At 45.9% G+C, this 14,345-nt stretch overlaps 1 protein-coding gene across 1 annotated transcript; it reads left to right on the top strand.

Annotated features, from left to right (window-relative positions):
- The first annotated feature begins 3,044 nt into the window (after positions 1-3,044).
- Positions 3,045-11,851, top strand: LYPD8 (LY6/PLAUR domain containing 8). Its single transcript, XM_035029320.1, has 5 exons — positions 3,045-3,755; positions 4,138-4,257; positions 6,649-6,810; positions 8,278-8,415; positions 11,556-11,851. The coding sequence occupies exons 1-5, from the start codon at positions 3,701-3,703 to the stop codon at positions 11,849-11,851; spliced, it is 771 nt and encodes a 256-aa protein (XP_034885211.1). The 5' UTR covers positions 3,045-3,700.
- Positions 11,852-14,345: the final 2,494 nt, after the last annotated feature.

A 14,345-nucleotide genomic window follows, 5' to 3' on the forward strand; every position in this document is an offset into this window, starting at 1 on the left:
ATCTAGACCTCAGGATGGGCAAATCCAGGACTGCTGTGAGTGGTTGTGTGCAGCCTAGCTCAGGAGCTGCAACCACATCACACGTGATCCATTAACCCTCATTGTTGTTACATGACATTAGAAAAAACACAGTGGGACGGGGTGAGGACTCCAGGAGGAAATAAATAACCAACAACCATTTCTTCAGGGTCTGATATTCCCATTTTACAGATGGGGAGCTCAGGCCCAGTGGGCCAGGTCAATAAATAACTTATTTATCAGGGACAAAAACTGGATTCAGGAAGCCGTTGGCCCATTTGCCTGGGTACCTGGGGCCTTCTGCAAAGGATTAATGTAGATTAGCCTGATTCTCCTCTCACTTCTCAGTGTGTTACCAGAGTGGCCCCTGTAGCTGTTATTGTGTTTTTCAAGTCCTCCATCTTTGGCTGGGGAAAGCCCAGTGCACAGGACCTTTCTCTCATCCACCTCCTATTGGCGGCTCCTGCTACCACCTCCCCCATCAATCTTGTCTGTGTGGTGTGGGGTGCGTGTGTCTGTGTGTGTGTGGTTTATGATGTGTGTGATTTGAGTGTGCATGAATGCCAGGGTGTGCATTAGTGTGTGTGAGTGTGTGTCTGAGGTGGCAGGGACAGCAGAAAGATGAAAAGTGCAGAGAACTCCAGTTTACACTCAATGCCAAGGGAACGCATGGCTCAGTGTGAAAGTGCTGGAAGGGGCTGACCTAGGTTCTCGCCAACAGTGGCTTCCCAGGCAGCTAGGCTGGTTGAAGTGCCTAGAGTGTTGGAGGTGGCCGCAGCGTTGGTTGTAGGTGGGCCCCTCACTTTGGTGTGTAGAGTATGCTGCAAGGGAGCATGGCCCCTTTACCCTGTGAGGCTGTATCATGGGTTTACCCTCATCTTTGTTGGACTTAGAGAGGTTAAGACAGTGGCCCCAGAGGACCTGACCCCCATTTCCTGCGCTGCATGTGGCCTGATTATGAGTTCTGACTCTGCATGAGCTGTGTGACCTTGGGCAAGTCTCTTACATTTCTCTTTTGTGCCTTGGTTTCTTCATTTGTAAATGGCCTTATCAGGCTGGTATAAAGTGATGCTGTGATTTATTAACAGATACTGAAATACATTCAGTGGGCCAACATGAGACAATGTCAGGGACACACCTTGCTCTCTTGCATATTATGCCAAAGTCAGGCCTTAACCAAAGTTACACCCAATTTCTGGAGGCCTAAGAGAGTTGACCAACTGCACAGCTGCCAAAGGGTTAAGCCGCCTGTGGCCCTATGGCCTTTAGAGGCCAGTCTGACACAGAAGCCCCTCCCTGCAAGCAGTTTTGCTTTCTGATTGTTCAGTCACCTGCTATATAAGGCCCTTCACACACCTACTGTAATTCTGTGCTAGGATCCACTTTCTGCAGGGCGGTCTCCAGGCCAGACTCTGAAGGTAAGGGGCTGAAGCCAAGTTGTGTGTATGTGTGTGTGTGTGGGGGGGGCGGGCAGCTTGGGAGAAGCTGAAACCAAGAGAAGGGCATTGAGGGATGGCTGGGGTCCAGGTATTCTCATTGCTCTTGTTCCTTTAGCAGTGCTCAGGAGAAGGAAGGCTGGAGAGGAGAGGTGTGTGGGCTGGGGTTTGTTCTCTGCGTTGTGCTGGGTCCTTTTCTGAACTTGCCTGTGTATAAAATGAAATCAGTTGTGGTAGGATTCTCTCAGAAAATATCCAATGATAGATGAGTGGTAAGGATTTTGCAAAGCGGTTTTTCAGATGCTACTTGTTCTCATTTTCCGTATGAGGCTTCCTGCCCCAACTGCCACCTCACTGGTTTCTCTTCTCAGAGGTGGCGAGCAGGGCCCACGGTCTTGCCACTTCTAGGCTCTGACTCTCTGTGCCGGATCCTGATCTCTGTGATCTAAAGCCTCCTTTATTTCCCTCTGAAAATGAGGCTAATTATCAGGTTTACACCATAAGGAGAAGTGATTTATGTTTCTGACATGTAGCTGTGGCCTCATTACCTTCATCTCTTTCCTTCCCTCTCCCTTCTCCACACTCACAAGGCTTGAGAGGCCCTTCCCAGGAGCTTTGGCCTCTGAACCTCTCTCCCTACTGGGGTTTCAGGCGTAGAGGGTGATCAGGCATTGGGGCATGCAGGATACAAGGCATGGAATATCTGCCACAAGTTCCAAACCAGATGTACTTAATTTTTCTCCTTGGGTTTCTATATGATGTGGTCCTTAGATAACAGATGGGCCCCTCTGCCTCCCCTGATTGAACTAGTTTCAAACTCTTCCTTTTCACCAACCCTTAATAAGTCAACTAAGAGGTATATGTGGTGTGTATGTGTGTGTGGTGTGTGTGTGGTGTGCTGAGGTGAGAGGTGGGAGGGAGGCTGGCTGCAAGTTCTAGGTGAAGGCCAGTTCTCCCTCGGTAAGTAGTAGCTGTCAGGGTGCAACTCAGTCTTGGAGCTGGAAGGATGCTGAATGAAGTCCCAGTCACCCAACCTAACAGGCTGGGTGAATTTGGACAGCTTTCCTTATCTCTCCATTGGCAGGTTTCTCACCTGCCAAGTGGGGCAATAAGCCACACTGTGCACTGGGACTTTCTGTAGTGAAGGGAATGTTCCAAAGTTGTGCTGGCCAATAAGTAGTCCCTAGCCAGGTGACTGAGAAACAAAACGTTTTTTTTTTTTCTTCTTTCATTCCTTCAATGAATCTAAATTTAAGTAGCCACATGAAGTTTGTGGCTGCCATTTATAGGATCAATGAGCTAACAATCGGGAAGGACTCAACACAGAGCCAGATACTGCCCCTCTTTGCTGCTTTGATACACCGGCAAGTTGAAATTCTGGGAGCTCTGATTCAGGATCCTAATGAATCCAGGTAACCTTTAGCTATCCAATGATTGGCGGACATCAGTCGGAGGTGTGCCGGGGCCTCTGGTTCCTTCCTGCAGCTCGAGGGTGTCCAGGCCTGGGGCCCTGGGAGTCACATCTGTTGGAGGCAGTGTGGGTGGTGGTTAGGGGCCTGGGCCAACCCCAACTCTAACACCTCCCAGGATTGTGACCTTGACTTGGAGTGGTTTATTTGATCTCTCTGGGACTTGATTTCCCCTTTGAAATGAGGGTGATGCTAATAATAGTCCCTGACTGCTAGGGTGAAGGCATTACATGAATTAATGAACATAAAGTGCTCAGAATAGAGTAAGTGCTCAATAGGTGTCTGCCTATTGGGGTGGTGATGGCAGTGACAGAGCCCCTAAGTGACTTATGTGAATGTGGCAAGATATTAGCCAGAGGACTACATTATGCTCTGGGAGAGAAGAGCCCAGCTTTCTTCTTGGACCCCATCCCCAGTGGGGCTAGCAATCTTCTGCCTGCCCATGTTGTATCTGAAATGGCTATAGGAAATGCCCAAGCTGTGTTCTGTGTCTGTGTGTAGATTCTTCTGCAGGTATCCAGGACTGGGGAAAGCCTAGACCAGCACAGGTATAAGGGCAGCATAGAAACTGCATCACAGCTCTCTGCTCCCAGCTGAGAATGCTGATTCCTTCTGCCACAAGGATGGGTTGTGTGCTGTGTGGAAGTATGACTGCAAGCCCAGGGGATGGTGTGCCCTGGCAGCCTTGCAAGCTCCCTGACTGTCTTCTCTATGTCTCTTCAGGCATAAGGTTCTGCACCACAGTCCTCATCCTCGGGAGACACCAGGTCCTGCACCATGAAGGGTATCCTTGTTGCTGCCATCATTACAGCATTTGTGGTTGCAGCTGTAGGTGAGGGAACCCACTGACACCCTTTGGGAATGAAGACCTCTTTTTATACCTCATCGAAGTCTTCTCACTCTTGGTGTTCTGGGGTCCTGTCCCATGGCCTCTCATGTCAGGGTGTGGTCAGTGGAGAATATGAGACCCCTCTGTGCATACTGCCCTCAGAGGAGCCGCTCTGTGCTATGGGTCTTCCACTGGGAAATGGTGCACGGTGGGGGAAAGTAATGGGGGTGGCTCCATCTCACAGTCTCAGATTTGGGGGGTCCCAGAGGGAAGGGATGCCATCCAGACTATTCTTTTGCCCTGAGATGGATGTGGTGCTTTGTCCAGAGTACAGTCTATAAGTGTCTCCTGAATGTTGACAGTTCTGTCCATCGTGTCTCCCCAGAATCCCTACGTTGTGTGCAGTGTAATTCATTGACAAACTCCTGTGACAACAGCACCATCACTGAGTGTCCCTTATATGCCAGTGCCAGCTGTAACAGTTTCGTGACCAACTCTTCTTTAGGTGAGCCTGGGAAGCCATAACCCCCATTTCTGGGATTTGCATGGGGCAGGGGCTGGAGAGAGTGGCCAGGGAGGAAAGGAAGGCTGAGGGTGGGCTAGGCTGTGCAAGGAGAGAGATGGGGTCATGAAGACGCCTTCCAGAAGAAGCAACACACAGGAGTCAGATGAGAATGCAGGGGCAAGCAGACAAGCCCTTGTGGAATTGCTGCCCTTGACTGAAACCTCATTCTAGACCTATATTGGTGGATGTGAGAAGCAGGGGCAGCTCTTGGTTAAGTTGCAAAGCAGGCAATTTGCTCTGGGTACTTGCGTTCTTCCATCTTTCTGCCCCCCTTTCCTCCCCTCAGTACTCCTTCCTCTTCCAGATCCAACACGCTTTCACCCAGGGTGATTTGCTGGCAAGATTGTTACCTCTCTCCTGGAGCACTTAGATTTCTTATTAACTTTTTATTGTGGACATTTTCAAATATGCACAAAAGCAGGAAGAAGTGTATAATGAATTGCCATGTAACCACTATCCTGTGTCAAAAATTATCAACATTTTGCTTTTTTTTTTTTGCGATGGTATTTTATTTATTTTTTATTTTTAGATTTTATTTATTTATTTGACAGAGAGAGACACAGCGAGAGAGGGAACATAAGCAGGGGGAATGGGAGAAGGAGAAGCAGGCTTCCCGCAGAGCAGGAAGCCCAATGCGGGGCTCAATTGCAGGACCCTGGGATCATGACCTGAGCCTAAGGCAGACGCTTAATGACTGAGCCACCCAGGCACCCCTTATTTTATTTATTTATTTGAAAGAGAGAGAGAGAGCGAGCACAAGTGGGAGGGAGGGGCGGAGGAAGAGGGAGAGGGACAATCAGATTCCCTGCTGAGCTAGGAGCCCCACACAGGGTGATCCTAGGATCTGGAGATCACTACCTGAGCTGAAGTCAGACAGTCAGAAGCTCAACCAACTGAGGCACCCAGGCGCCCCTGCAGTGGTATTTTATTTTATTTTATTTTAAGATTTTACTTATTTATTTGACAGAGAGAGACACAGCGAAAGAGGGAGCACAAGAAGGGGGGTGGGAGAGGGAGAAGCAGGCTTCCTGCTGAGCAGGGAGCCCGACGTGGGGCTCGATCCCAGGACCCTGGGACCATGACCTGAGCCGAAGGCATACGCTTAACAACTGAGCCACCCAGTGCCCCAACAGTGGTATTTTAAAGCAAACTTTGATATCATGTAATTTCCCCTAAAAATACTTCATTATTTATCTCTGATAAGGACTTTTTTTTTCCTTTTTATATAACTACCATATCACTATATACCTAAGAACATTAACTGTAATTCTTTAATTTCAAGGCCATCTTAGAAATGTCCCAATTGTTTCAGATGTTGTGTTATAGTTGATGTGTTAGAATTCGGATACAAACAAAATCCCCACACAGCATTTTGCTGTTAGGTCTATTACATCTAATTTGTTTTATAATAACTACCATCACTTTTTGTTGTTGTTGTTCAATACCATTGATTTGTTGGAGCAACTGGAACATTTGTCTTATAGTTGTCCCATATTCTGGCTTTGGTTGATTGCTTCCTTGTGGTGTCACTTCTTTGTTCCCCTATTCCTGGTATTTTCCTGTAAATTGGACCCCTGCTGCTCGGTAGGACTGTCTTCAATAATGGAAATGTTTATATCCATGTTGTCCTATACAGTAGCCATACATGAGCTACTGGCCACTTGAAATATGGTTATATGACAGAAGAGCTGAATTTTAAATAGCCACATGTAGCTACTGGCTACCATTATCAATTGCTCTGGTCTGGAAACTTGACTGTATCCAGGTTTAACATCATATTGCACGTAGGACCATCATGTCTGCTTGGCTGTTTTTAGAGATGCTAAGACTGATCAGGGGGTTTGGAAAGTCAGCCTGAACCACCATTTCCAAGCCCCCATCAGTCTTTTTTTTTTTTTTTTAACTCAGTTGTCACTTTATTTATTTATTTATTTTTATTGACATATAATGTATTATTTGTTTCACAGGTACAGGTCTGTGATTCAACAGTCTTACACAATTCACAGAGCTCACCACAGCACGTACCCTCCCCAGTGTCCATCATCCAGCCTCCCCATCCCTCCTACCCCCTCCACTCCAGCAACCCTCAGTCTCCATCAGTCTTTGACCTGAAGTTTAGCCTGCATCTTTGCTCATCTCCAGCTAAAGGAAAGAACTACCTCACGGGGAAGGATTTTTCTGTGTGCCAGGAAACCCTCTCCAGTGTCTCTGAAATCACATTGACCTGAGGGTGTGTTTTCTGCTGTTGCCTGAAGCAGTCACTATTCAGGGTCTCTGCCCTTTCTGAAGCCTCCTACCCAGGGCTGACAGTCTGTGTTTCTCTTTGTGTAGGGGCAGCCAACATATACCAGGATAAAGCCTGCTCTGCGGAGAACTGCAGGGAAGGGAGAGACATGGTTGAAGCCTTCACTGTCCATGTGTCTGATAACGAATACTTCCATTTTATAAGCCAGTGCTGCCAAGGAAAGGACTGTAACACCACTGATGCTCTGGGTGGGTGCTGGCAACGTGCCTTCCTTCCTGTGTCCTCCCAACTCTCTCCCTTCCTTTGCCACCTGTGCTCCTCACTTTCTGGTGGACATCTCAAGTCCAAGCACTTCATTGCATATCTGGGTAACATCAACAGCTGACTTACAACAGCGCTTGAAAAACAAATGGGAAAGTCAGCACTACTTTCATGCTTTCCTCTTTTCTCAGTACAGACAGAAATAATGGAAACTCCAAGTTGTATGGAATTAGATGCTTATTAGTATTTCTCAAACTTTGTGGTCTCAGGCCCTCTTTTAAGACTCCAAATCTTCAAAATTATTGAGGACTCTATAGAAATTTGATTTATGTGAATCATACTATCAATATTTACAGTATTAGAAATCTTAAAAATTCAAAGAATTTCTAAAAAATTTTAAAAATCTTTATTTTTAGTTCACCAAGAAATAATAAACCCATTACATGTTAACATTAATAACATTTTTATATAGAAATAACTCTATCTTCCAAAACAAAAAAATACTTAGTGAGAAGAGTGGCATTTATTACATATTTTCTCAAAGCTCTTTAGTTTCTGGCTTAATAGAAAACAAATGAGTTCTCAGATTTGCTTGTGCATTTAGTCTGTTGCAATCTCTCATGCCATGTAGCCTCTCAAAAACTCCATTGAACATTCATGAAAGAAAGAGAGTGGAAGAGGCAAGGAACATCTTAGTATTATCATGAAAATAGTTTTGAATTTGTGGACTGCCCGAAAAGGTTCTTGGGGATAACCCAGGAGTTCTTGGACTACAATTTGAGAACCGTTGGTCTATACCAAAGCTCTCTTTTTTTGACGAGAAGAAAACATGGCCAAAAGGACAAAGTTAAATTGCCTTAGTTCTAGAGTCCTGGTCATTAATAGCAGAGCTGGGTCTCAATATCATTTTGTATTAAATGCTAAATAATGGTGTATGTTCATTTATTCAGAGAAAGATTTAGTAATAGCTACACACCTATTGGCTGATATTCAGAATAGTAGGCTAATGTTGACATTGGTTGGTTTTTTTATTCATTTTTTTTTTATTATGTTATGTTAGTCACCATACAGTACTTCAATAGTTTCTGATGTAGTGTTCCATGATTCATTGTGTATAACACCCTGTGCTCATTGCAGTATGTGCCCTTCTTAATATCCATCACTGGACATTGGTTGGTTTTAGATCAAAAGCTTACCTCTCCCTTCTCAGCCCAACACACCCACTGACCACAGTTCTTGAAGACTGGATGGTTTGTAAGGGGAGGTCTGTGCGGTTGTGTGCTGTAACTATGTTGGTGGGATATGAGGTTAGGATCACTGGTGTCTTTGTGCATTTGTCTCATTCTCAAGATCTCTCTGGCCAGCAGCTTTGCTTGCTTGTCCCCTTCAGTACAAGGCAGTACCATGTTCTATGTTATAACTCTGTTCTAAATTAATGATTCTTATTCTACCAGCTCCTCCCCTGAAAGATGTGTCCAGCAACACAGAGTGTCTTGCCTGTCATGGATCTAATGAAAGTTCCTGTAATGTGCAACACAGGAAATGTTATAAAGAAGAACGGTGTGTCAATCTAGTTGCAGAATTTAAGACTGGTACGTCTTGGGGTTTAAATTCCATTATGGGACTTGAGTTGAAAACATATTAAACCTTGGGTAATAAGTTCTGGGTTAGCAATAGAAGCCTGGGGGAGGTTAGTAGGATAAAAGAATAAAGTCAGAATGCCTTTGAGATAATGAGGCTGTTAATGTAGCCTTGCGCTGGTTGCTATTTCTGCCTCCTTAGTCCAGAACCATTCCTCCTGAGCTGTCCATCTCTTGAACCCTGTTCTCCTGTGGCTTATAATCAAGCCAGGCTCATTTAGTGCCTCATGTCATTCCCGGCATTTACTTTACTAGGTTGCATTGTTCTGTGGGTGTGTGTGGGTTTGACTTTTATTTCCTTTTATCCCTACATTTTTTTCTCTACCTGTCACTGAGAGGTGCTGGCTTATGACAACTTGGGTCACCTGACTGAAAGAGTCGGATTGGGCTTTAATATTCAACCAGTTGTTCTTTTCTACAGAAATAATTTGATATAAGCCATTATGAAATACAAATTAACTGGTATAAAATATAAAACTAATACATATATTATTCTTTAAATAGGCATATTTAAAGAATAATGTATTTATTAGTTAGGGTAAGTTCATTACTGTTAAAGAGCAACCTCTAAATCCTCTTCCTCAATGTAACAGATGTTTATTTCTTGCTCATATGGTAGTTTTTTGCAGGGTCCTGGGGCCTGTGTTCTTTCCATCTGGAAGCTCTGGCCCCCACCCACCCAGGACTTGGCCCCTCCCTGCTGTATTCTTTGCCTCTCACCAGCAGATGGGGGAAGATGGGGAGTGGAGGAAGGCAGGAAGGTTTTTACAGGCAAAGCCTGGAAGCACGTGCATCACTCTCTCTCACATTCCATTGGCTGGGACCAAAACTTCACTGGAGGGTGGAAATGCAGTCTAATGGGGTTTAGTAGAGGTCCAGCAGGAAAGGAAGAGACATGAAGCTAAAATGAACAGCTAGCCAGTCTCTGCCACAATATGGCTCAGAATAATAACAGGTACAATTTGATTTCAACTTTTATTAATGGCAATTGTAGTACTAGAAATCCATGCTTAACTGTAATTGCAGGTTTCTCAGTGGGGCCAAACACTTCAAGTATCTTGAACCTTTTTCAACTTAAAAAAAATAATGAAATTTATTTTTAGAACAGTTTTAAGTTCACAGCAGAATTGAGAGGAAGGTAGAGAGATTTCCCACATACCCCTGTCCCAACACATACATACCTCCCCCCCGTCAACATTCCCCACTAAAATGGTACCTACATGAATCCATGAACCTACATTGATGCATCATTATCATCCCGAGTCCAAGGTTTACAATAGGGTTACTGTTTATGTTGCATATTCTATGGGTTTTGACACTTGAGAGTGAGTATAATCTACCATTACACAGAGTAACTTCACGTCCTAGAAATCCTCTGTGCTCTATTAATCTCTAACCCCTGGCAACCTCTGATCTTTGTATTCTCTCCATAATTTTGCTTTTATCAGAATATCATATATTTGGAATCAGATAGTCCGTAGCCTTTTCACTAGATTTACTGCACTTAGTAATATGCATTTCAAGATTTTGTAAAAAATTTTAAACTCCCTAGGATGTCTACCCAGCTCTAAAGTTTAATTCTTAAGCTATGTCTGAGGATATGCGGGGAGGGGGTGCAGAGGGAGAAGCAGACTCCCTGCTGAGCTGGGAGCCAGATGTGGAGCTCCATCCCAGGACCCCGGGATCATGACCTGACCGAAGGCAGTTACTTAACCGACTGAGCCACCCAGGCACCCCAAGAGTTAAAGATATTTTTAAAACAAATAAACCAAGTGGTAGGATTTTTTTAAACTTTTTTTTTTTTTAAAGATTTTATTTATTCATTTGAGACACAGAGGTACAGAGAGAGAGAGCGAGCGTGAGCAGGGAGAGAGGCAGAGGGAGAGGGAGAAGCAGGCTTCCCGCCGAGCAGGGAGCCCGATGCGGGGCTCGATCCCAGGACCCTGGGATCACAACCTGAACTGAAGGCAGACACTTAATGACTGAGCCACCCAGACATCCCTATTGTATCTATTTTGTTGTTTTGTTTTGTTAAGATTTTATTTATTTATTAGAGCACAAGTTGTGGCAGAGGGAGAGGGAGAAGCAGACTCCCCGCTAAGCAGGGAGCCCGATGCAGGGCTGGATCCCAGGACCCTGGGATCATGACCTGAGCTGAAGGCAGCCGCTTAACACTGAGCCACCCAGGCGCCCCATGTAGGGTTTGTCTCTTTGTTTATTTTTGCCCAAGGTCACTTTTTTTTTCACTACTCTAGATATGTGCCATGCAGCACGTTTTTCTAGCTCACTGTAATTCAATCTCCAGCACTGCTATTTGCTATAAAAAAGGAATTAATCGTTTTCTTCAAAGGGATTTGGAGGTTTCTCTTTCCTTCTCAGAACAAGTTTGTAGCCCTTCTGATAAGTAGCCAGTCCCCCCCTCCAGTGCCTTTCTCCCCCATGAACCTCCTGTTCTCCAGGCCTGTTTCAGTTGTAGCCAACAGAACACTGCTGACGCATAGTAGGAGCTCAAAACAGGTAGCTGCAGTCACAACCACATTTTGTTTGCAAATTCCCTTGGCCTTTTCCTAGGATCTGCACCTTAAAACAGTGTTAAACACAATATAATTCAGACTTAGAATTAAGATCACCTCCAGCTATTTTTCCCTTCTCAGAGAAAACTCAGGCAGAGAGAACTCAGGTCCAGAGAAGAGTGGGGGCGGAAAGCAGAACCTGGAGGAGGGGAGCCTGGGAGGAGTCCTTCCTGGATTGAGAGCACAGGGCCCCAGGGTGTCTGAGCCCATCCCTAGGTTTTATCACCTGCCGGCTCCTCAGGAAAACATTGGAGACTTGAGTCCCAGGCCCATTTCTGACCTTCATCTGTGAGGTCAGACCTGCACCCACCTTCTGGAGCCTCAGTTTCTTTTGGTTTTAGGTGGGGGAGGGCGTCTGGGCTCTGACCTTCATGGTTCCTCTGCCATTACCGTTTGGTGTTCTTGACCCTGGGCTCCTTCCTCCAGGCCCCTGTTAGGACCAGACCTAGAACAGGTTGCTGGGAGGCCTGTGGAGGGAGGAAGGGCGAGAGGGCTATGAAGTCCTTATTGTCTCCACAGCGTTGACAGAGACTAGGAAGCTCGTGCTGAGAGGCTGTTCCAACATCAGTAACTCCACCTGTCGGTTCCTGTCTGCTGAGAACCGGACAGTTGGAGGAGTCATCTTCCGGAAGTTTGAGTGTGTGGACAGCGCTAACTCCTCCTCGACTGCCCCCCCGCCCACCCCTCCTGCTAGCAGCTCCAGCGCCTCCTCAGCGCCCCCCTCCAACGAGCTCACCACCCCGGACACGGGCTCCAAAGTCTCCTTCACCCCTGCGGCCTTTGTCAGCCTCCTCCTGCTGGGGCTGCTCTTCTGAGATCCATCCTGCCCTCCACTGTTTCACCTCTCTCTCCCCTGTTAACCGTTCAGTAACTAGCAGCCATAGCCCTCAGCAAAGCCCTGCGACAGCCGCGTTTTCCTCCATTACTGCAGCTCTGTTCACGGGCTGGCCAAGTCTGTCCTCACAGGTTCCTTTGAGCTGCTACCCAGCATCACCTCCCAGTTCCTTGCATTTGAAGTCTGTGCACCTTAGTGTGTGGGCTCCCAGGACCTCCCAAATCCCTGCCCAACCTGCTTCTGAGAAACAGACCCTTTCACCTTGTTGGCATTTTCTGCCTACAGCCCTGCACTTCTGGGGACTGACCTGCCACCATCCCCACCCACATACTGAGGGGTGCCATGCCCGTAATGCCCTGAGTTGACCCTAGCACTGTATCTGCGCCTTCAGTGATTGTCCTGGCTCTGGTCACAGGCCCACAGTGACATGGTCCACAAGACCCAAACAGGGGTGCAGAGGGGCTGCCGACTCCCCTGCCTAGCCTCCTAGGCAGAGACATAATGCCGTTGGTGCTCAGGCTGACCAGATATCGCATAGCCTTGTACAGAATGGAACATAGCTACAGAGCCCCAATCCCCCTTCTCAGAGAACCTACAATCAAAGGCAGAGTTTTGACTCCATATCAGATACCCAGGGAGCAAGAAAGCTATTTAATACAATACGTACAGAAGTCCAGGTTTGACAAATAAAGTGGGCCTTGACCTGGACTTGGAAGAATGGCATTTTCTGTAATAAAAAATTTTAAAGGTGTAAACCAGTGTGTGTCTTTATTGTCCAGACTTGCTAACAATGCATCAAGAGCAAAGCCGCCAGACAGACAACCTGGAGGTAGCTCATCACCACATCCACGTTAACATGCGGTGTATTATTAGTTACAGGGGTAGAGTTTAGTGATTCATCAGTTGCATATAACACCCAGTGCTCAATATATCAAGTGCCTCCTTAATGCCCATCACCCAGTTACCAAACCAATACCCCATCCACCTCCCCTCCAGCAACCCTCAGTTTGTTTCCTACAGTTAAGAGCCTCTTACGGTTTGTCTCCATCTCTGATTTTGTCTCATTTTATTCTTGTTTATGTATTTATTTTATCTTTTTATTTCAAGATAATTTTAGACTTAACAAAAAATTGCAAAAATAGCACAGAGAATTCTAGAACCCCCTCATGCACCTTCGTCTCATGTTTGCATCTAACATAACACACTACAATTACTGAAACCAAGAAATTAGCCTTAACACAATATTATTAACTGATAGGTCTTCACATTTCACCAACTTTTACTAATGTCCTTTTTCTGGTCCAGGATCCAATTCTTTGCATTTAATTGCTATGTTTCCTTAGGCTTCTACAATCTGTGACAGTTCTGGGGTTTTTCCTTTACTGGCCAGTTATTTTTCAGAATGTCCTTCAATTTGAGCTTGCCTCAAGTTTTGTCATAGTAAGACTGAGGTTATGCATTTTTGGCAAGAATCCCACAGAAATATTGTGTCTTTCTCAGTGGGTCTTATCAGGAGGTATATGATGTTGATGTGTTGTATCGCTGCTGGTATGAACGTTGCTTGTTTGGTTGAAGTGGTATCTGCCAGATTTCTCTACTGTAAAGTTATTATTTTTCCCCTTTGTCATTAATAATAGACTAAGTTGTGCTGCTGTAACAACTAGGTCTTAGTCAAAAAATCTTTTTAATACAAGCAAAGGAATTTAATACAACGATAGTTCATTTCTCAGTTACTTAAACGTGTACAGATGTTCCTGACTGGGTGACTGTCCTTAGAAGCCATCCTCCGAGAGCGAGAAGGAAACCAGGCTCCTTTTATCCCATGGTTCCCCCACGCCACGGAACTCCTTGGGCTCTCAGTCAAGTGTTCTGCATCCAGCTGGCTGACAAGTGGAGAGACAGGGAGAGCCTAGAGGGCTGCACAGCATGCTCTAGGGCCAGCCCTGGCAGAGGCATCCATCACTTATGCTCATATCATTGGTAGAACTGAACTACATGGCCTAGGAGGAAGTAGTTTATCCACAGCTGCTTCTAAGACTTTGCCTCAGAGGCAATATGGTTCAATGGTCTAGAGCCAGGGAGTATGGCTTCGAATTTCAGCCCTGGAACATTGGGCAACATATGTCAACTTACTGTGCCTCAGTTTCCCACCTGCACTGCAGGGATAGTGCTAATGCCTGTCACATGGGTCTGTGAGAGCTGCCAACATAGTTCTTCTGGGCAATGAGTAGATACCAGCCATTAGTAAATGACTCCAGTTTGAAAGTGGCTCCCCACATGCTTCAGGGAGAGGGGAACAATGTGGAAGGCACATACCTGGCCCACTCCCCTCAAACCATGCTGATCTCACTGCTTTCATGTCCCAGGATTCCCTCTCTCATCTCACCCCTCCCTATACACTTCATGGCTCGTGCCATCATGACCCTATAGACCATACCAAGGCTCATCTGCACCCCCACATGGCTGTCTACTCC

The sequence above is a fragment of the Mirounga leonina genome, unplaced genomic scaffold, assembly GCF_011800145.1.
Source record: "Mirounga leonina isolate KUSES-001 unplaced genomic scaffold, KU_Mleo_1.0 Mir_239, whole genome shotgun sequence".
Lineage (NCBI taxonomy): Eukaryota > Metazoa > Chordata > Mammalia > Carnivora > Phocidae > Mirounga > Mirounga leonina.

Excerpts from the sequence above, each read along its gene's own strand:
- LYPD8 (XM_035029320.1), top strand. The coding sequence starts at position 3,701 with ATGAAGGGTATCCTTGTTGCTGCCATCATTACAGCATTTGTGGTTGCA. Across the intron at positions 4,258-6,648 it reads CGTGACCAACTCTTCTTTAG|GGGCAGCCAACATATACCAG; the intron begins GTGAGCCTGGGA and ends CTCTTTGTGTAG. Across the intron at positions 8,416-11,555 it reads AGTTGCAGAATTTAAGACTG|CGTTGACAGAGACTAGGAAG; the intron begins GTACGTCTTGGG and ends TTGTCTCCACAG.